Raw genomic sequence first — 23,311 nt, forward strand, 5'->3', positions numbered from 1 at the left:
TCAAATATACCCTTGCATTTAGTTGCCTCTGCTAAATCAAGACTGCTCTTCCAGAAGCAGAACTATTAAGCTATTAAAAGAAAGAGATTTGGCAAAATACAAGTGACAGCCAGATGTTAGCGCAGGATAAAATGCCACTTCTTCTTTGGTTTCAAGTTAACTATAAGCAATCCCTTCTCATTCCAATGTTAAATGATATAGGCTATTTATTTATTTGGTCAATGACCAGTATAAACAATATAGATAAAATTGCTTTCAGTTTTCCTAGCCAATTAAAGTTTTTTTTAAACTAAGTGGAAGACTAGCTATTAAGTTATTGTAAAGTTTATCAGTCTTTTAACTACTAGAAAGGTATAATCACAAGGGTCGCACAAAATTTTAGGTTCTGTATAAACGTTATCATCCTTCTTTTGTTACGGAAATTATAGAGGTTGATCCATGTAATCTGAAAAGGCACATTGTACACCCCCTTAGGATCACATCTCTTCAGAAAGCAGATTGAAGTGGTCATAGGGAAGATAGTGGTGATTTAGACAGTAGTTTAAACTATGAAAAACTTCATATTTTAATATTGCTCTGATATTTGGTTGCTTCTTGAATAAGGTACAAAATACAATACATTTTTTGCGGTATAGCTATTCTATACATTATGCCAATTCATGTATTCGGATTCTATATGTTCATTTCTCTAAAGAGATACTAGCCTGCTTTAGTCCAAGATAAATTGGTGGGACTTTTGATGCAACTTCTCAAATATTTATGATTGATGTGTCACCCTCCTTTAAAAATGGTATTCAGTTGGAATTTGATTGCCCACATTTTGTTAAAAACAACTTTCAGTAAGACTGGCAGAATAGAATGGTTGTCAGGTTAGTCTACCTGCATAAATTTGACTGCCTCTCCCTAAGCAGTGTGAGCAAGTGGGCAAAGAGGTCACAATGCACAGTTCAGGGGAATCAAGCAAAATCAGAGATTTAGAAATGTGATCCTAATAGACAAGGGCAGAAAATGCATGCTCTTTAGTGGTAAGTTTGGGTTACTTCTTGAATATCTTGCCACGAAAGTTTTATATATATTATATATTTGTAAATAATCAAATTTTAGTTCCCAAATCCCTAAATTTAAGAGAACATTAACTCTAGCTTCCTTTTAATGCATCAAACTTTGCTAGTTAATGACCAAAATAAGGGACTTCTACTACAGCTCTCCTGTTATAAGCTATTATTGTTTCTTAAACATCTGACTATAATTAAGTTGAACATTGTTTTAAAGCAAAAGGTCTATTCAGTTCTTACTGTATGCAATAAGTAAGTTAGCCAGATATTGAGATGGTTTTAAAAACAATTAGGTACATTTTAAAATGTATTTATAATCACTGTAGGGTTTTTTTGGGGGGGGGGTTAGTGATAGTAATAGCAGCAGTAGGAGAGTTCCCATTCCAGAATAGACTGCAGGAGAATAATAGTTTTGTCAGCATTCCTCATTTTGGATATTTGCTCTTTTAATAATCCTGTTGGTCTTGTAAGCTCTTCAATGTAGCATTCCTGGCTAGATTTCACCCTAAACTAGGTCTTGCTCAAACTTGTCTTAAAATACCAAAACAAGGCGAAAAAGATATAGTCAACTTCTATTGTACAATAGTGTATAATATTATACTTGTACAAAAGACTATTATCTTTTAAAGTTTCTGAATTGAAGAAAATCAAGTTTTCATTTAGCAATGATATCCCAGATTCCACTTCACAATTAGAGGATCACAAAATAACCTATCCTATCAAAGGAGCAAGGAACATGTCATTACATTGCATGCAATCTAGCCCACTATGGTCTCTGAAACATTTGATCTGATTGAGTAGAAACTTTAAAAGATATGCTTGAGTTCTGAGGTAAAGTCCATCCCCCCCAATAGTTTAAGAAATCCTGCTGGCTACACGACCTTTTGTCCTATACAGTACAAATCCTATCAACTGAGAGAAGCACAAAACAATTGGAACTAAGTAAGCTTTAAATGTGAATGTCTTATCCTGGTGTCTGGAGGCTGTGAGGGTCTGGATGGGGAACAACAGACTTCAGTTGAATCCTGGCAAAACGGAGTGGATTTGGATTTTCAGGCTCACTAGTTTCCAAAACTATGCCATATTTGGTGCTGGCTGGGGTGGCATTGCCATAGACGTGGTGGGCAGTTGTGGGAGCACATCTCCTGCTCAGTCATGGCTAGGAGGGCCTTTGTACACTTGTGTACCAGTTGCACACATTCTTGGATCAGCAGGTCATACGTACAATCATTCATGCCCTAATTACCTCCAATTTGGTCTAGTGTAATATTCTCCACATGGGGGTTGCCCTTGAAGAGTATCTGGAAGCTTCAGCTGGTACAGGATGTAATGGCACAGGCAGTTGTGTGTGCTTCTAGAATAGTAGTACTGTAAGCTGCATTGCTTGTTACTTTGCTTCTGGGTCCTATTCAAGGTACTGGTTTACCCTTTAAAGCTTTACATGACAGGGAATCACCTCCCCCCAATAACATTTGCCCATCTTATTAGATCTGGCAGGGCAGGTTGTGCATATCATCAGCTAAGGATGTACATTTGGTGGGTTCCAGACAACGGGCCTTCTCTGGCATGGTGCCTTATGGAACATTCTTCTCCATGAATTAATTCCATCCCTTTTAACATTTTTGAAGTCCCTCAACACCTGATTATGCCACCAGGCCTAGGGACTCCCAGCAACTGGACACATGTCCAGATGTTTTCATTGCTGAGGCAGATATCTTCATTCTATTTGCTTGTGTATTTTACTTTTAATATTTATCTTTTAATACTGATTCTTGTATTTTTATACTGTTTATATATATCAGATTGCTGTAGCTACCCAGAATAACTTTTTGTGAGATAGACAGCCATACCAATTTGATTAATAAATGAGCTTTTTAAAAAGGTATTATATTGTACACAAGAGGGGCAGATGTCAGGTAATGAGGGGAGGGATATCTGAGTGGATCCAAATAATAGATGCCTACGGATAATTCTTTGGGTTCTAAGAAAACATATTGTGTTGTGCACAATTTTGTGCATATTGTGTTGTGCAATTTATTTGTGGATATGGACATGGCTCGGCAGTCCTAGTCTGGAAGTGAAGAAACTAGCAGATTTGGGGCACTGTTGTTGTAGAAACTGTTATTCTGCAATACTATTCATTCAGTTTTTGATAGATTTATCTTTAAAGCTGGTGGAGGCTTCATAGCAAACCTGCATCCACCCAAGGATGTGCATTTTCAGGAATATTAAAACCAGGGAAAGCCCTACAATATATAAGAATCCGTCTAATCAAAGCAGAAAGGTTTTCAAAGATTCATTAATAGTACTGAAGCCTATTGCTCTCCTGAGGGTTAATTAATCTGGTTGGTGAAAGTACATAAACATACACAGAGAACAACAAAAGGCCAAAAGGAATACAATGTACCTAAGTTGATTAGGGAATGGACTTACTAATACCTAACTGGAAAACAATTTGGACTGGAATTTTTGGGGAGAAGCTGGATCAACAACAGAAGTTTATGATTCTGGGGAATAAGATACAATTGTTGGGAAAATTCTGAACTAAGAAGACTGTAGTAAATTGTCTTATTGTCTTTTTGTTTTTGAGTTCTGATTCCATCCAGATTACTAAAATTTCTTTGCTCTGCGTTCAAGAAACAACTCATTTATATTTGACATGAAGGCTCAGAATCCTCCAGTTTCTCCCCTTGTCCTTCCAAACCTGAAATACCACAGGTAACAAGGAAGAGAGATTTGAAAAGCACTGTTATATATATCTATGTAGGTCTTTGGTTAATCGGGTTTTCTCCCGTGTAAAATTGGAAGTGTCTTGGCGACGTTTCGACGAAGTCTCATTCGTCATCTTCAGGTTTCAGTTTCATGCTTCTGAGAGCAATGTGTGATCGCAGCTGTTTCAATATATCAATATAAATCATAAGGATTACCAGCAACAAAGAAACAGCTGCGATCACACATTGCTCCCAGAAGCACGAAGCTGAAGCCTGAAGATGACGGAGACTTCATCGAAACGTCGCCAAGACACTTCCAATTTTACACGGGAGAAAACCCGATTAACCAAAGACCTACATACAAACACCCGTGAAAACCTCAGAAAACATATATATATATATATATATAAGACAGCAGTATTGCAATATAAAATAAAATTACAATGGCAACGAAATTGAATTTTGAGAAAACTCTTCAAGTTGCATAGGAAAAAGACACTGCAGCTGTGGGAGTAGAAAGATGGGAGTGATTCAGAGATTCCAAACCATTCTGAACACTTAAGCACAGAGTCGGGGCAAAAATTTCAACTACTGACATTGTTATAAAATGCTTTAATAAATAGTTTTCATCTGAAAACTACAGAAGAACATGTCAAACAAAATGTACTGCACAGAAGTTTCTGCAAAGCAATTTCTGCGTTCATGTATAAAAAGTGGTTCCAAAATGGCCAAGACATTGAAATATTTGTTTCCTTTGCAATTACAGGATAACCCACTTAACATAGGGTTTTATCAGTAATTAAAATAAAGGTATAGCTCATTTTTTAAAATAATAAAGCCTTTTTAAAAAAAACAAAAAACCTACAAATGATGCATAAGCCTTCTATTAAGAATAACAATTTCTCCTGAGATTTTCCATCGCGTAAGATGGAACCAGATGTTACAACCAACGTAAAGCTGAGAAGAGCAGGCGTCTATTGTCTCCACATGCATCTAGCGACGCGAAACACATGACATGAGGCTGCTGTGTTGTGGGTTTACCTGCCTCCACAAGTAGCAGCTAATGAAGTGACACAGAGGCAGGAAACTCAATTCAGTGGCATCACCCCATCTAACTTGAAGAAACACTAGTTATTAGGGATAAAGGAAAGAATCCCAGAGCTAATTGATAATTGGCAGGTTTCTGCTGCACCACCTAGATCCAGCATGTTTGCCAACATGTTTTCAGTGTGAATAAGCATAACAAACAAGAAATGAGAAGAATACTGTTCCCTTCATTAGGCCTGTATTTAAAAAAATGCAAAAAAGCAATACCACATGTAATAGAGACATTCACAAGAAAAAGAATATTGCCCTATCATCTTTATGCTGTACAGGATACTTACTCTCTGTGTTCTTGACTTGCGAGGAAACAACTTGGATCTATTTACATGTGAAATGGTTGTGATACATTGAAAAAAAGTATAAAAAGTGACCAACAGTTTCTCAACATTAATTATAGTAACATCATTTTCTAATATGAACATAATACCAAAATAAGGTTTTTGTATCTTTTTTAGAAACTGCCATAAAACTTCCCTTTCTGCGACATAAATTAAAAAGGAATGACATTTAAAAAGATCAAAAATATTTTTTAAGTTATTAACTCAAATATACAGAAGTGATTCATTTAAATATATACATATTTACAAAAATGCACTTGCACAATCTGAAAATAAACTGTATCAGTCTGAGAGAACCAAATATCTTCTTGTGGTAAACTTAAGATGGGCATGGCAGTCTTTGACAGTTGCTATTGAGACAGAAAGATGATATTTCAAGGCACTTGGTATGTGCTTCAATACTGCATTTCTAAGGTAATTAAACCAAATTGACAGATTAAATTAAAAAGGCCACTTTTTCTAACCAATCACAGTTTGAAAGATCTCTATAGATTTTCTTTTGTTCACAGAATAAGGCAATCTTTTTTTCAAGGGGACAAACTTGTAGAAGTATAGAGAGAAGTTTTTAGTAAATATTAACAAGAACACTTAATGTTTTCTACCTTAAATTCAGCAACTTCCTCAACCAGGAGGATTCCAAGCCACTGTTGTAACAAATAAAAAAACAAAACAAAACAAAACAAATCCCCTCCATTTTGTAAACAGCGTTGAGCTTTGTGATAAACCTTTGAATTGAAAATACAAACTTCTCTCCTCTGCCTTACAAGTGTATGCTAAGTAAAATTTACAAAAATAGCAACTATCAAAGATTACTCTATCATCTGACAGTCATTGAATAATTTATACAAGGTTAAAAGAAACAAAATAAAGTTTTTATTTTATTATTTTAATTTTTTTTATTCAAAATAAAGTAACTATGAATATTTGACTTCAGACAGTTAAGCCTTTATGCACAATGGAGATGCCAATTTCTCCATTTTTTTTTTATGTAAGCAATGTAGTCATGGTCCAAACACAGATTTAGTCTCTTCCACCTTCAAGATTTTTTGTGTTCACATTTTTTACAGATCTGTTGTCCATTTTGGTTGTCTGAAGAGTGTTCTTAACAGGACTATTCTCTAATGAGTCCACTGCTACCTTTGTTGTCAAAGGTTTAGAGAGTTTTTGAGAGAGGAATTTGTCCATTTCCATAACCTCTTTTTCTTCTTCTTCCTCCTCCTCCTCTTCCTCATACTCTGTGTACTCATCTACCCCATCGTAAGTTCTTTTTTGAGGAGATATAAAATTTTTCTGTTCATAATGAATGCCTTTATGATTGTAAGGTCTATCTATAGGATTCCAAATAGGGTTTAGAGGTGCCCACTGATTATTTGTAGCCTCTTCTCTAGATGGGCGGTTTCTTTCTCTCTCTTTTCTTCTCTTTCGTGTCCACCACACACAAATTATTATGCAGGTTATCCATACAATGCTAAAAACTACACAGAGGATTGGAACCAGATAATCTAGAAAGCAAACCAAACACAATTTAGAAAGGGAATCCTGAAACTATATGTGCAGATGAAATCTCCAAAAGGCAGCATAAACAAAATTTGCAGTGAGCCGTGCAATCAATGAATCATTTTGCAAAACTAATGAGTCAGGATATAGGAAGCAACTATCATATTTATATTGAATTTTTAATAAGGGCTGCTTTGAGATGGCATTAAATGTCTGTTTCAATTTATCAACAGTCACAAAATATCTATCTATTATTATCTGAGCAAATGCAGTATAAAATAGATGAGCACATAGAACTTCTTAATAGTCAAGATGTTATTTAAAAAAAAAATGGAAATCTGTATTATACTATGTATCTAAATTGTTTGTCATTTGAATTACCTATGTCAGTCATTTATGACACAGTGATTTTAATAGAAGAACAATCTTTCAATGTGAAATACTGGGATTATTTTTTGAATCAACCCTCTTTTTTCCAAGAAGAGTGGTTGGAATGTTATTCTTGTCACTGCTCCTTGCATAACAGGATTGAAATAGTCATGATTTGGGGGGAGGAGGGCATTCTCCACTTCCACAACATAACACAACCACTAAATGTAAAATGGAAAGCTATCTGGAAAGACATGTGGAAAAGACATTTATTTTAGTACTCACACAATTTCCTATTTATAATTGATTCCTTCTTTCTTTGGGCACATACAGAAGGAATATGGGTAAACACATTACAATAAAAAAGGGAAGACAGAAATTTTACGTAAATTTTTAACTTAAGCATTGCTACTATAGAACATTAAAAAAAAATCAAAACTAAACCTCAGTCCTTAAAAGATATCCAAAGAAAAACTAAACACAATAGCCAATTTCTATTTTACATACTACTACTTTGGGTTTTTTTTAAAATGAGAATGATAATTTGGTTAAGGGAAGTGCTACGTGAAACCATGATTATGCTCACAGTCTTACTTCAATTTTCCTTTGCCTTACTGATCTGCAACGGTTGTAAATGCAAGGCTTATTCATAAAATTACTTTTTCATTACCACTGTAACTACAAACAGTAGCTAAACAAGGGAGTTGCTAAACAAATAGTACCTATACTATGAAATCAGTATATTCTGAGGTAGGTACTCTGTCTCAAATGCATATTTTATCTTACCTGATGAAGAAGAATTCCCAACTACTATGGTCTCTATTTTGACTTCTGTTACCGCAAGCATAACTGTGCTGTTTTGCCGCCTTGTAATCGCATTTACAATCATATTGGCAGCATTCTGAATGAGACTATTATCCATCTCGTCCTGATGCAAGATGAAAGACTAGGAAGAAAAGACAAACAGGAAACTTAAATTTAAAAGTAACTACTTTCTTGAGATAGATGATGGGGGAACTTGAGAATTCCAGTTGACTGCTGTGGCATGAAGATTGGTTTCAAGTCTATATGAAAGTAAGGTAAAAGATAAAGGTTTTCCTCTCCAGTCATGTCCCACTTTGGGCACAGTGCTTATTTCAGTTGTTTGGCCGAGGGTGCCTGTGTTGTCTGAAGACATTTTCATGGTCATGTGGCCAGCATGGCTATACACCAAAGGCGTATACACCTTCTCAACAAAGAAGTACTTATTAGCCTGACTAGGTGGCTCAGTGGTTAAGACACTGAGCTTGTCAATCAGAAAGATTGGCAGTTCGGTGGTTCGAATCCCTAGTACAGGTCTCCTGCGTGAGCAGGGGGTTGGACTAGATGACCTCTAAGGTCCCTTCCAACTGTTACTGTTACTAATTAATCTACTCACATTTGCATTCTTTCGAACTGCTAGGTGGGCAGTTATAATATGAAACTATTATACTGATATAATACTTATAAGCATAATATTATAATTGTATATTCTTAAATTAATAGTCATATTCCTTCCTTCAGTCAATTTCTATAATAGCCTAATTGATTTCTCAATCCAGTTGACTCAACTGGTTACATATTGAAGATTTCTTACCATTTACAGCAAACTAAACTGAATTAACATTTAAAAGTTTTTGACGTATTATCTAGCTAGATAGTTGCATTAATGATATAATCTGATACACATACAACACAAACTTTCTTCGATTTGTGTCATAGATACAACCATTGTTGAGGTAGGCAACTTAGCTAAGAATGATCAGCCAATATTATTCAGACAAAACAATGTCATCAAGCAATCTTGGGTCCCTTCAAATCACTTTTCTTTGTTTCTAGGCTGAACTCATATTATTACCTTTCTGGTATTCAAGGAACTTTAGCTCAGCCAGAAAAGATAAATCTGATTTATATTGCTGCCTATCTTGCAAATGTTATTCTGGTCAGTTAACAGAATTTTAAAAGGCACAATAAATGAAATTAAAAAAAAAACAGCAAATGAAAAGGACAGACAATATATAACTGAGAAAACCAACAACAAATCCAACTGGGCTCAATTAAATTCCCAACCCGTGTCTGGAAAAATAGATAGGGCTCAACAGCTTTCAAAAAGGCTAATAGGGTCAAGGTTAGCCTAATATCATGTTGTAAGGTGTACCACAGGGCTGACTTAACAAAAAAAACATGCTTCATGGCTGGCACACATTATCTTATCAATAGGGCTTGGAACATATCCCTCCTGGCAGATTTGGGACAGACAGAGACAACTGGAAAAAGGCAGAACACAGCTGTATGCCATGAAAGCTTTATAGATGGCAACCAGCACTCTGAATTGCACTAAGAAGCTTACTGGAAAGCCAATGCTGTTTGCAAAGTGAAAATATAACACGGCCATATTCAGATGGTTAATTTCTTATGCTGCTGAATTTTGGACCGACTGCAACTCTTGGATGTTCTTCAAGGACATCCCCATATAGATTACACTGCAGTAATTCATATGGGAGGAGACCAAAGCATGAGTGACTATGTGCAGTGCTTCTCCAGAGATCATCCATCAGCATTATTAATGCAGTCCCACACTAGGGACTGAAAACTGAAAGAGGTCTAGATAATCTACTTCCTCAAGGTTGTGCTCTGAAGCTGCAGCACAACCATCCTATGAACAAAATTTTCTCTAAAAACGGAAGAGATGGGATGAATGTTATCCATGGACAAATGGCATGGCTTCTGGTTTTTTTTTTTATAGATACTTTTTGGAAACTAAGTGAATCACCCCCTTCTCAAGTGTCAATGGAATTTTCATTCACCCTCTAGTCTTAGTCTTGTACACTGTCTAACCTAATTTTAAGAAGAGTTAAACAGTGGAAAGGTCAGTCTGCCACTGTAATTCATTAATTAAAAGCAAATCAAACTTCTTCTGTATTGCTCAAGTAGTAAGTAGAAATATAGTTTAGCAGACAAACATCTAGCTGGTTTATGAATATCCTATGATATTATAGTAGATAATAGATATTATAATAGGGATGCGGTGGCTCAGGGGCTAGGACGTTGAGCTTGTCGATCGAAAGGTTGGCAGCTCGGCGGTTCGAATCCCTAGTGCTGCCGTGTAATGGGGTGAGCTCCCGTTACTTGTCCCAGCTTCTGCCAACCTAGCAGTTTCGAAAGCACATAAAAATGCAAGTAGAAAAAATAGAGACCACCTTTGGTGGGAAGGTAACAGCATTCCGTGTGCCTTTGGCATTGAGTCATGCCAGCCACATGACCACGGAGACGTCTTCAGACAGTGCTGGCTCTTCGGCTTTGAAACGGAGATGAGCACCACCCCCTAGAGTCAGCAACAACTAGCACGTATGTGCGAGGGGAACTTTTACCTTTTATGATATTATAAGAACCTTGCTTTTCCATTGTCTTAGCCATGAAACGACCAAGTTTTGATATATTAACTTCTTTGTGTCATTTTATTATTCCAATTTTGGTATCGAATTCTATCTATTACAGGTAGTCCTTGACTTGTGACCGGTTATTTAGTGACTATTCAAAGTTACAATGGATCTCCCCATGTCTACTTAACTATATATTCCTGATCATCCTATCGTGAAATCTAAAATAATTTTTATAAATGCTAAAAATTATTTTTATCTTTTGGCCTTGAACAAAGGTATATAAAGCAGGTTAGCAGCAAAATTAGTTAAAAACAGGTGACAAATAATTAAAAATAGTAGCGTCATGCTGAAAGCAAATCTAACACCCACACATTCTCTGCATTTTCTTTCATCTCTTAAACTGAATCACACTCCATTTCTATTTGCATAAGTCACACACCTGTCTTCAATAACTGAATGAACATTCACTTTACATGGATCTGAAGGAATTCTTTCTCTTTCTCCTTCTGGATCATACCAACACTTACATTCTTTCTTTGTTCAACATTCTGCCCTTTTCTTGGACAGGTTCACTCATAATGGGCTAGTTCTCAATAATAATCAGCTCATTATCCAAATCTTGTCTAGTTCTCACTATATCTATTAAGCAAAATACAGCCTGGCATTACCCAGACAGGACATTCATTTTAATTTAACAAAAATGTAATACTTACAACAGCAACTTCCACTGCATTCTCTATGGAGTAGGATAGGTCACACAACACTAACAAGATTCTTTCACTAGAAACAGATCTAGTTGCTGGTAAATATCTTATTTCAGAGCATACATTTTCAACAGTAGTGCCCTGAGAAAAGAAAAATGTAACAACAGGAAATAAAAAATAAAGTGCATATTATTTTATAGAAAACTTAAAACTATTAAACAAAAAGGGAATCAATGTTATAACTTACAACATATGGAAAGTTCTTATGTTACAATCTGTATTAGTAATATTAGAAACACTATTCTCATATTCAGCAATCTCACTGGACTGCTATATACTTGACTGGAGATATGCAAGGAGATAGTTTCTGATATTTTGACAAACGTATTCTTTTTTTCCCCATCTCTAAAGCAAAAAGGAGATAGTGGCCAGAAATGAGGTTCTGGTAGTCATCTGCAAAAGATATACCCTTTCCCCTTCTCTCAGAAAACAAAACATTAGTGGCAGGAGATTGTGAGTTCTATCTAGAAAACTGGCTGGGTGACTTTGGGCTAGTCACTTCCTCTCACGGGGTTGTTGTGAGGTAAAAAGGAAGGAGTAGTATTGTGTTGACCATTGTATTAATACATCTTGTTAATAAAGGTGGGATAAAAATCAAATCAGACCAGAGCAATTTATAAATAAAGAAGTGTGGCTGGTGGAGATTCTGAAAGTAAAGTTTGGTGAACTGGAGGCAAAGCATAATCCTTACAACTAAAATTCCCTTATGATGAATACTTTCCAACTAATACGGGTAGTCCTCGACTTACAACAGTTCATTTAGTGACCATTCAAAGATACAACAGCACTGAAAAAAATGACTTTGACCATTTTTCACACTTATGACCGTTGCAGCATCCCCATGGTCACATGATTTACATTCGAATGCTTGACAACTGACTCACATTTATGATGGGTGCAGTATCATGAATTATGTGATCCCCTTTTGTGACCTTGTGACAAGCAAAGTCAATGGGGAAGCTAGATTAACTTAACAACCATGTTATTAATTTAAGAACTGCAGTGATTCACTTCACAAATATGGAGAGAAAAATAAAATGGAGCAACCTCACTTAGCACATTCCTCACTTAGCACATTTCTCACTTAACAACATAAATGTTGGGCTCAGTTGTGGTTGTAAGTTGAGGACTACCTGTAGTGTGAATGACATTACTTCTCATAAACAGCAGAGTTATATGAAATCTACAAATTCAGCAAAGAATAAGAATGAAGATAGCTGGCGAAGTTGCTATCACAAAGAAAATTAATATGAAACAGAGTAAATTCCTAGTCTCGGTAACCAATTTCAACTTGTATTCTTTGAAGACACTTTTAAAAACAAGAACAAGCTATAAAAGCTAGGATTTTGTCATCTAATTCAAGTGGACATGGTTTACTACCAATCACCAAGAAGAATAAAAGAATGGCAACGATTCTAGATGATTCCTTCCAGGTGCCCAAATCCAAAATGCAAAGGGGAACATTAGACCTACCAGTTACAGACCCTTCTTACCATGTGACTACAGAAAGGGCAACACTTCCAGCATGTCAAAAGTGACTTCACAGCTTTGAGGAATTTTAAGTATTAGGGAGAAAAATGTAGGATATTCATAAGATAGAATAGAATAGAATAGAATTTTATTGGCCAAGTGTGATTGGACACACAAGGAATTTGTCTTGGTGCATATGCTCTCAGTGTACATAAAAGAAAAGATACGTTCATCAAGGTACGTAAGATGAGGGATTCATGGGTTGAAAATGAAAAAAATGTGCATAAGAGCACAAGCGTGCCTACCGTTCCTGTCCTTTTGTTTCCTTTAGTTATATCCAATTAATATAGTTATTACATACTCATACTTATATATATGCTTATATATTGTATAGTTATTACATGCTTATGCTTATGCTATCTCCTTTGGGAGATAGGGCGGTATATAAATATGATTAAATAAATAAATAAATAAATAAATAAATATATACTGTGTGACAAAATAAATAAAATAAATAAATAAAACTTGGGTGTGGTCAGCAACAAGCCAACTGCACGTAATGGGAGTTTTAGGCTGCATTAGAAGAAAGACTGTATCAAAGATACATAAAAATATCTTATTCATACAACATAAAAGCATAAGAGTCTTATTCTCTTCTATTCTGCATTGGTGAGATCAAACCCAGAATACTATGTACAATTCAGGGTACTGCATTTCCAGTACACTGATGGGTCAGTACACATTCAGAGGATGGTGACAGACATGTCATTATATTCTATAAGGGCAAATTGAAAGAATTTAGAATGTTGCATTTGGAGAAAAGAAGATTGTGGGAAGACATTATATCAATGTTTAGGTACATTAAAAATGGCATAGGAAGATAGTCAGGAAGTTGTTTCCATTTTCACAGAATCAGGATGTTGATTAAATGGATCAAAATCAGTATATATGAAAAATGCCAGAATTCTCATTTATATTATTTTCCCCACTTAAGGAATCCAATTCTTCAACAAAGAAAATATTTTCAAGACATTCAGAGTAAGAAATGTACCAGTCACAGAGTTTTGTCCTCTACTCTCTTGAGTATCACAAGGAATTCCTCTAAGAAGAATTCAATTATTAAGAAACTATTTGATATTCCATCCAAAATGTACTAATTGACCATGGCGGGCATGGATGGGACAATGTGAAGAACAGAACAAATTAAGTGTGATGGGGGTGGGATCCAAAATCTTTGCAAAATTGGGCCTGCTTCCAAAATTGTTGCATTTCCTTTCCAACTGATACAGATGGAACAGTAGCACAAGGAAGCTACACCAGCTGACCAAATAGAACCCATCCTGCCAAAAAACTCATTCCACAAAAGGCCAAATAATAGGCAAATTTTGAAAAAGTAACGTCTGTGCAAGTAAGGTCATTCCCAATGGAATTTTGGAAATTTTGAAGTCCCAATATATTCCAGGAAGAATATATAAACAATTTCCTCAATACTTGTAGCAGAAGCAAACTTGGAACTTACATAAGGTTTATTATTTTCCTACATATCTACCTTATGTTTTATACCAGAAACTGGTGGCTACCTTAAATAAGACACATGGAATCCTTCACAATTAGAAAAAATATTTTATACAAGGCAGCTGATCTTTGTTAACATTCCACATAACCAGATAGGAATTTTTTCCTAAGAAAAAATCAGTACACAATACCAACAGACTTCAAAATAAAACAAAACTCTCTCTCACTGCCTTCAAAGCAGAGGACTATAAACAGAAATGATAAAAGTGCCACATACCAGTTAATAACAATTAGAATTTTGCTAGCAACATGATCAACTGCAAAATGCTGTTGTGAATGCTCCAACACTGGAAATTTTTAAGAAAATGTTGGATAACCATTTGTCTGAAATGGTGTAGGGTTTCCTGCCTGGGCAGGAGGTTGGACTAGAAGACCTCCAAGGTCCCTTCCAACTGTTGTTGTTGTTGTTGTTGTTGTTGTTGTTATTATTATTATTATTACAATACGCTGTATGAAACATTAGCAAAATTTATACAAAACTTAAATTTCTTACCTGGGGTACTTTATCTCTGTTAAAAATCAGAGTAATTCTTGCACAGCTGTTATCCAAGTGGCCTGAATTAGGGAAGCACTTGATGTTAACAGGTAGAGGTTCTGATTCACTGCATTCTCCCCAGTCAATGCAAGGTGGTTGGAAACATTTGATGTATGAATTTTCTTGGCATTCTTGACCTCTAGGACATTGGTAACTAGAACGGTCCCCATGTTTGGTAAGCAAACAAGATTTCCTTCCACACCATACCTAGAATTTAATATAGACCTATTGATTTCAATGGACTATAAAAGGAAACACTAAAGGAGATTTACAATTAATTCCTATCACTGTCTGTTCATATCATTCAAGCAAGTTTTTCAAGTTATACTCATAACACCTCTTTCTTGTTTCTTATCTACATGTAATCCTCAGTTAATAATGGTAATTGGAATTGAAATGGTGCGCAGGTGGGCTGGTGACATGTGGCTCCAACAAAGTTGAGATACCTGCTGCTGGGCAGGAGACGGTGCACGAGTGGTTGGTGAAGTATGGTGTAGTTGATGCTGGGCAAATGATGGTGTGTGGGTGGCAGGGTGGCTTATAAAGTGCAGGGTGGGGCTGGCAGCTGCTGGGCAGGGGAAGATGTATGGGTGGTCAGTGTGGCATGAGTACAGTGGGGCTATAGCTGGGCAAGGGAGAGTGTGTAGGATGGTGAATGGCAAGGCAAGGCAAGGCTGGAGGTGGCTGCTGTCAGTTGGGGGAGGTGCAAGTGACTTGCCAGAGTCACCTGCAACTTTGCCTGCTGACTTCCCCATTGCTTGTGGGAAGCTTGCAGGGAAAGTTAAAAATGATGGTCATGTGACTGCAGGATGTTGTAATTTTCATAAGTGAGAGACAGTTGCCAAGTGTCTGAACACACTCACAACTGCAGGGGTGCTGGGATAGCTGGTCACAAGTATCACTTGTTCAGTGCCATTGTAACTTTGAATGATTGCTGAATGAATAGTTGTTAAACGAGGACTACCTATATGATGAAACCAGAGGCTTTTCTTTGTGATCAATGTACAGACAGCTAGAAAAAAACCTTGGAATTTTGTTTTTATATATGATAAATATAGCGAATTTTGGACCGACTGCAACTCTTGGATGTTCTTCAAGGACATCCCCATATAGATCACACTGCAGTAATTCATATGGGAGGCGACCAAAGCATGAGTGACTATGTGCAGTGCTTCTCCAGAGATCATCCATCAGCATTGCATCCCACACTAGGGATTGAAAACTGAAAGAGATCTAGATAATCCACTTCCTCAAGGTTGTGCTCTGAAGCTGCAGCACAACCATCCTATGAACAAAATTTTCTCTAAAAACGGAAGAGATGGGATGAATGTTATCCATGGACAAATGGCATGGCTTCTGTTTTTTTTTTAATAGATACTTTTTGGAAAGTAAGTGAATCACCCCCTTCTCAAGTGTCATTGGAATTTTCATTCACCCTCTAGTCTTAGTCTTGTACACTGACTAACCTAATTTTAAGAAGAGTAAAACAGTGGAAAGGTCAGTCTGCCACTGTAATTCATTAATTAAAAGCAAATCAAACTACTTCTGTATTGCTCAAGTAGTAAGTAGAAATATAGTTTAGCAGACAAACATCTAGCTGGTTTATGAATATCTACAGACAGCTAGAAAAAAACCTTGGAATTTTGTTTTTATATATGATAACTATAGCGAGTTTACCATATGCTCAAAAATAGAAAGATCTTACATTACCCACAATAAAGGAATGGTTAGAGAAAATGAAGGAACTTGCAGAGATGGCTAGACTGACTTCTTTTATCACAGAAAACACAATGTTTATATTTATGGCTGACTGGAAACCCCTTATAGACTTTTTGCAGGAAACTAAGAAATGCAGTTATGTCTAGTGAATTTGATGTTTAGAAAAAGATAGATGTGGTATTTTTTGTAATCATAACTTTGTAGGCATTGTTATATTTGCTACAAAGGAAATTGGAAGGTCCTTCCTTCCCTGTTTTTTCTTTCTCTCTCTCTCTCCCTTTCTTTACTGTATTAGTACGCATTAGTTTTTTTGTTCTCTTTAAAACTTTTAATAATACAAAATAGGACTACTTGTATGTCCAATTTGCCCATTTACAGTTAATAGTACTACAATATTGTGATGTAAGGACCCAAACAGATGGGACAAAAGTGTGGTTCTGCATCCAGATAGGGCATATTCCTATTCTCACATCTGAGGTAGGGCTGCAGCCTACTCTTCCTTATTTCCCTGCCCCGGCCCTAGCTATGATGGCATCTTGATGTAGATTTAGGAATGTAGCAATCCTTCTACCAACCCTGTTCAGGTGCAAAACCATTTCATCTCAGCATGAGGGAGGATCCACAGTGCCAAGTCAGCCGCTGCTATACTTCTGGCAGTCACATATTTTTGCTATTTGGGTGGCAAGCTGAAATTCTTTTTGTATATGTCCATCTAGTTTGCTCCCATTTTATTTGTAACACCCACTGAAACTGACAGGCAAGAAGTACTGTAGTTTATCATTCTTCTGCAATAGTCATTGCAACAAGGAGATGCATGACCCATATAGTTTACTTGTTCCTAAATAATGTTGGTAATGACAGAATATGATTTAGAGGCTTGCACTATGGCCCAAGAGGCATGAATTTAAGATCTGAGTTTTAAAGTATTGTTTCATCAGCCCTAGACACAAATCTCTGGGCATTGGAAGTGTCCTCACTCTAAAAACATTCAGAGGAAGGTTGCCATAAAGATCAATAAACTCATTTGTCATTGTTTAAAATGGGAGAAGAATTCACTGCAAATTTACCTTGGTACAATCAATGTGGCCATCCAGACAATGGCAACTGTTGCATTCTTGATCCCATCTACTCCTGTGAGGAAAGGACTTTCCTTTAAACCAGCAAGATTTTCCAGAGCCTATAACTAAAGTGAAACAAGGGAAGGAAAGGCAGCAATTTAAGAATGGGTAAATTTAACCTAGGAAGAAAATATCAAGTTCAATTTGCAGATCATGCCTGGCAATCACTGATATACAAGTTGTTAACTTCAATAACTAATTTCTTATTTTAGTTTACAGCTTCAAATTACCTTCTTGGCATCTTGTTCCAGCTCGTCCAGCAGGACAAGTACACCTGTAACCATTTATTTCATCAATGCAAGTAGCACCATATGCACAAGGAGAGGATTGGCATTCATCAATATCTAAAGAAAAGGAAAATTCAAGGGATTTAGAAAAAAAACAAGTGCTCAATGAAACAAAAAGCTCAACAAGTGGCTACTGATATTAGCAACTTTTACTAGAATTTATTCAGATATTGTATTAGTAGCTGTTGTCCAAACTCATGGCTTTGAGATGCACTGAATTAGATTGAGTCACCATGATCATTAGTTTTAGTGTCTGAAGATGATGGATGCCACTATCCACTATATATAGAAGCCTGATGCTAGAAAACCTTTATTTTTTTAAAATAAAAATATATATATGATGGGAGGAATATACATTTATTCTTCTTTCACCATTATAAACTTTCTTTCTCAGGTAACACTGCATGTTTCCATATACATTTGAAACATTCAGGCCAAACAAAAAACACTCAAGACCCCCACTGCCTCTAATTCAAAATGCAAGCAGTTTCAAATTGCTGCACTTCATCCCAAAATACTTTTACATTTAATACATTTGCCAGGTTTCTTCAGAAAATGAATAAAAACAACACTAGTTTCAAAGAGGTAATGCTTGCCCATAAAAATAGGCTTCTTCTTGCCTGTGGGGGTCTACACTTTCTGTCTTTCTAATTCAAAAAAGCTGAATTTTGTTTGTAACATTAAGAATTTTCCATGATGACGAAATGGAGAGAAAGGTGCTTAAGAAGAAGAACCAATCATTCTCTTGAAACCCACTGAGGTTCTCCATCTTTTGGAAATGGGTATCATGGATGGAAATTTGGATTCTGTACCTTTGTACATGAGTATGATGTCACTTTGAACCTAACATAGGCTGGACCTGATGCCACCACCTAGTCATCTAGAACTTCTTAGAACTCAAAATTCTAGATCTGGTGGTGGAAGATCCTGTAATCAGGGGTTCCCAACCTGTGGGCCATGGCCTGTGTTTTTTTTTTGTTTTGTTTACATTTATACCCCGCCCTTCTCCGAAGACTCAGGGCGGCTTACAATGTATAAGGCAATAGTCTCATTCTATTTGTATATTTTTTTTTACAAAGTCAACTTATTGCCCCCCCAACAATCTGGGTCCTCATTTTACCTACCTTATAAAGGGTGGAAGGCTGAGTCAACCTTGGGCCGGGCTCGAACCTGCAGTAATTGCAGGCTCTGTGTTCTAATAACAGGCTTCTCTACTGCCTGAGCTATCCCGGCCCCTTTGTTGACCACCAGGCTGTGTAAGTGGCTGGCCAATGCGCACGCGTCCCCCCCACCACTAGCATATGCACATAAAGGCGCCTGCCCCTCCGCCTCTGGGCCATCAACCCAGAAAGGTTGGGGAACTCTGCTGTAAATCATGGATCTGCTATCTTGAGAATCCCAAAGGAGTACACAGTTGTGTAGTTGTTGGTGCCATTAATAGCTCTCCCTCTGCCTTAAGTAATTATTCTTAACTTCTTGAAAAAATTATTCTTAACTTCTTGAAAAAAATTATAACATTTAATTAAAAAAAATAATTCTAACTTTCTAACATTTTAATTTTATATATTTTATATTTTGATGCTTTATTGTACACTGCCCACAGCCCCTCTTTGAGGGAGATGGGCAGTTCAGAAATGTAAAATACAAATAAGTTAAAAAAAAAAACCAATGCTAAAATTAAAACAAAAAGACCAGACACCTCCTTACCAACAATCAACACCCAGATAAACAGGGATTAACCCCAGGATTACGTCTTGTTGAGGTTATTTGGGATGAGTTTGATTCTGTGGCTCTCGAGGACGTGGACAGGTTGCTGGGGAGGTTGCATGCAACTACATGTTTACTGGACCCGTGTCCTTCCTGGTTAGTACTGGCTGCTCAGGAAGTGACACGAGGCTGGCTCCAGGGGATTATAAATGCTTCTTTGGTTGAAGGGGTTTTCCCCGCCACCTTGAAGGAGGCGGTGGTGAGACCTCTCCTGAAGAAGCCTTCCCTGGACCCAGATATTTTGGGAAACTACCGTCCAGTCTCCAACCTTCGCTTTTTAGCGAAGGTTGTAGAGAGTGTGGTTGCATGGCAGCTTCCCCGGCACCTGGAGGAAGCTGTCTATCTAGACCCGTTCCAGTCCGGCTTCCGACCCGAGTACAGCACGGAGACGGCTTTGGTCGCGTTGGTGGATGACCTCTGGAGGGCCAGGGACAGGGGTTGTTCCTCTGCCTTGGTCCTATTAGATCTCTCAGCGGCTTTTGATACCATCGACCATGGTATCCTGCTGCGCCGGTTGGAGGGATTGGGAGTGGGAGGCACCGTTTATCGGTGGTTCTCCTCCTATCTCTCTGACCGGTCGCAGACGGTGTTGACAGGGGGGCAGAGGTCATCCTCGAGGTGCCTCACTTGTGGAGTACCTCAGGGGTCGATTCTCTCGCCTACCCTGTTCAACATCTATATGAAGCCGCTGGGTGAGGTCATCAGTGGTTTCGGGGTGAGTTATCATCTGTACGCTGATGATACTCAGCTGTACTTTTCCACCCCGGACCACCCCAACGAAGCGGTCGAAGTGCTGTCCCGGTGCCTGGAAGCCGTACGGGTCTGGATGGGGAGAAACAGACTCAAGCTCAATCCCTCCAAGACGGAGTGGCTGTGGATGCTGGCACCCCGGTACAGTCAGCTGCATCCGCGGCTGACTGTTGGAGGCGAGTTATTGGCCCCAAAGGAGGTGGTTCGCAACTTGGGTGTCCTCCTGGATGGTCGGCTGTCCTTTGATGAACATCTGGCGGCCGTCTCCAGGAGGGCCTTTTACCAAGTTCGCTTGGTCCGCCAGTTGCGTCCCTTCCTTGACCGGGATGCCTTATGCACAGTCACTCATGCTCTGGTTACGTCTCGGCTGGATTATTGCAATGCTCTCTAAATGGGGCTGCCCTTGAGGTGCACCCGGAGGCTGCAGTTAGTCCAGAATGCAGCTGCGCGAGTAGTAATGGGAGCCGCTCGTGGCTCCCACGTAACACCACTGCTCCGTAGTCTGCACTGGCTTCCTGTAGTCTTTCGGGTGCGCTTCAAGATTCTGGTTACCACCTTTAAAGCGCTCCATGGCTTAGGACCCGGGTACTTACGAGACCGCCTGCTTTACCTCATGCCTCCCACCGACCCGTACACTCTCACAGAGAGGGCCTTCTCAGGGTGCCGTCCACCAAACAATGTCGGCTGGCGGCCCCCAGGAGTAGGGCCTTCTCTGTGGGAGCATCAACGCTCTGGAATGAACTCCCCCCGGCCTACGTCAAGTGCCTGATCTTCGGACCTTTCGTCGTGAGCTAAAAACATATTTATTTATTCAAGCAGGACTGGCATAAATAGTTGATTTTAAATTGGGGTTTTATTAATATTTAAAATTTTTAAATCTATTTTAATTATCAGCCGTTTAGTAATAGTTTTATTTTAAATTCTTTTTAATTGTATATATCCTGTATTTTATTTTGGCTGTACACCGCCCTGAGTCCTTCGGGAGAAGGGCGGTATAAAAATTTAATAAAATAAATAAATAAATAAATAAATAAATAAATAAATAAAATTAACAACTACACAAACAATCACCAGTAAACAATACCCTAATCAAGAAACAACCAATTCAGGCTAACAATCAAGCAGTAAACAAAAAGAAACTGCCAAGGAGAAAACAATACCTCCACCACTGTTGACAAGGAAAGCATTGTAGAAAACCCCCACTCCTTCTAGCACTGAATGTGTTAGCTACTCGAGTAGGTGCTATTCAAAAGGCAAGTGGATTTTCTTGTTTTTTTCCTTGAAAACCCTTTGCTGCTCATCCAAGAAGCTTCTTCAGTTCTTGGATCAGAAGTGAAACATTTTAAAGAAAAAAAAATCTCCATAGACATCTAGTCAGATAATGAAATGTCTGCAACAGAGCACCAAGGAATCCACAGTTCAAATCTGAGCTACATATATATTCTCTTCTATTGTTAATATAGTATGCTGGCAAGACATCACAAGTAAAATGATACGTGCTAATAGTCATACTTGGCGTAAAATACAGTGCAGCGATTTAAAGTAATAATTCATGATCGGTGTGATACTAAAAGATCAGGGCTTCTCAAGACCTTAGTAAGGCCTTTTAGAGTGGAAGCTAGCTGGAGAAAAGCACCTTGGTTGAGAGAACAAAAGATGGTGAGTAGGTGAGAAGGACATATGTGTCAGGGCTTTCCAGGGTGATAGTTCTAAACACAAGAAAGATAAATTGTGCTTATTCAGTGAAGGGAATCTGTCCCTGTACTCCTTGTATTTGAAATAAAGCAGCATTCAAAGCTCATAGTCCCAAAACAGTGGAGAAAAATTTTAAGAGGTGTGTATCCCAATATAAACACAGAAATGACAACTGAGAGAAAATTGAAATTAGAAAAAAAAATAAAAATGGAAAGATTTGAACTGCAAATAACAAATGGAACTGGCCATCACTATGGAAGTTGAAAAATAATTCAAAAGAAATAGAATTTAAATAAAGTACAGGACAAGGTTCCTACCATCTTAGTTCTGGAATATTCTGATTGGTCTTTGCAGAGGTTCATAACCAATGTATAAATCATAAATATCATAAAGGAGAAATATATAGAGAAATCTACAGTAATAATAAACAAATATCCTATAGGACATCCTTAAGTTGAGTTGAATATAGAAATTCTCTTAAAGTTCCTGACTGAATATATTAGAATCATACATTTGTTTAGAACTAGCAGATAATTTAAATACAATTTAAACCACATTATTTATAATTGCATTTATAAAATATATATTATAATTTATAAAAGGTTATTTATAAAAGGATTCTATCTAATAACAAAGAGAGCACCATTTTTGTAAGATAAATATTAGCACCACTGAATAATTCAATTAGTTTCTGCTTCATTATTTGAGGTATAGCTGACTAAAAGTTAATGCCTGGGTGAAGGTAAGACATGACAACAGTGTGAATTTTTCACTCCTTTTCCTATACAGATACTTACTAATTCTGCAGTCAGGACCAGCAAACCCAGGTGCACATTCACAGCGAAACCAATTCACACCATCAACACAGATGCCTCCATTGTAACTGTAAAAATGATAAATCTATCATCGCAACGAAGGCTGTCAACAGTTTTTCAAGCCGAGAGAACATTAGTTCTTGTATAAAATAATGTGCTGAAATTCAAATTTATTTCTATGCATAGTCACTGTAGTCAACATTGCAAAATTCAAGTAGTGTAGTTAATTTATAATGTATGCCTGTTTAATAAAACATTTTTTCCTAATTTGCTTATTTAAGCTTAGTTAATTGAATCTTCAATCACACTAGGCAAAGGACTTCTATTAACAGAAGCAGCAT

At 37.3% G+C, this 23,311-nt stretch overlaps 1 protein-coding gene across 3 annotated transcripts in view; it reads right to left on the bottom strand.

Moving 5' to 3' along the window:
* Positions 1 to 4,355: 4,355 nt before the first annotated feature.
* Positions 4,356 to 23,311, bottom strand: part of JAG2 (jagged canonical Notch ligand 2) — an 88,754-nt gene continuing 69,798 nt past the window's right edge. For 2 of the 3 annotated variants that reach the window (XM_058162870.1, XM_058162872.1), the window contains exons 20-26: positions 22,953 to 23,038; positions 17,887 to 18,000; positions 17,606 to 17,721; positions 14,778 to 15,026; positions 11,189 to 11,320; positions 7,861 to 8,020; positions 4,356 to 6,710 (exon numbers count right to left, since the gene is read on the bottom strand). In XM_058162870.1, the coding sequence (XP_058018853.1) occupies positions 6,229 to 6,710; positions 7,861 to 8,020; positions 11,189 to 11,320; positions 14,778 to 15,026; positions 17,606 to 17,721; positions 17,887 to 18,000; positions 22,953 to 23,038 (1,339 nt within the window). In that variant the 3' untranslated portion in view covers positions 4,356 to 6,228. The remainder of the gene's footprint in view (positions 6,711 to 7,860; positions 8,021 to 11,188; positions 11,321 to 14,777; positions 15,027 to 17,605; positions 17,722 to 17,886; positions 18,001 to 22,952; positions 23,039 to 23,311) is intronic. The other variant, XM_058162871.1, reaches the window with a different exon arrangement.

The sequence above is a fragment of the Ahaetulla prasina genome, chromosome 1 (genome assembly GCF_028640845.1).
Source record: "Ahaetulla prasina isolate Xishuangbanna chromosome 1, ASM2864084v1, whole genome shotgun sequence".
Lineage (NCBI taxonomy): Eukaryota > Metazoa > Chordata > Lepidosauria > Squamata > Colubridae > Ahaetulla > Ahaetulla prasina.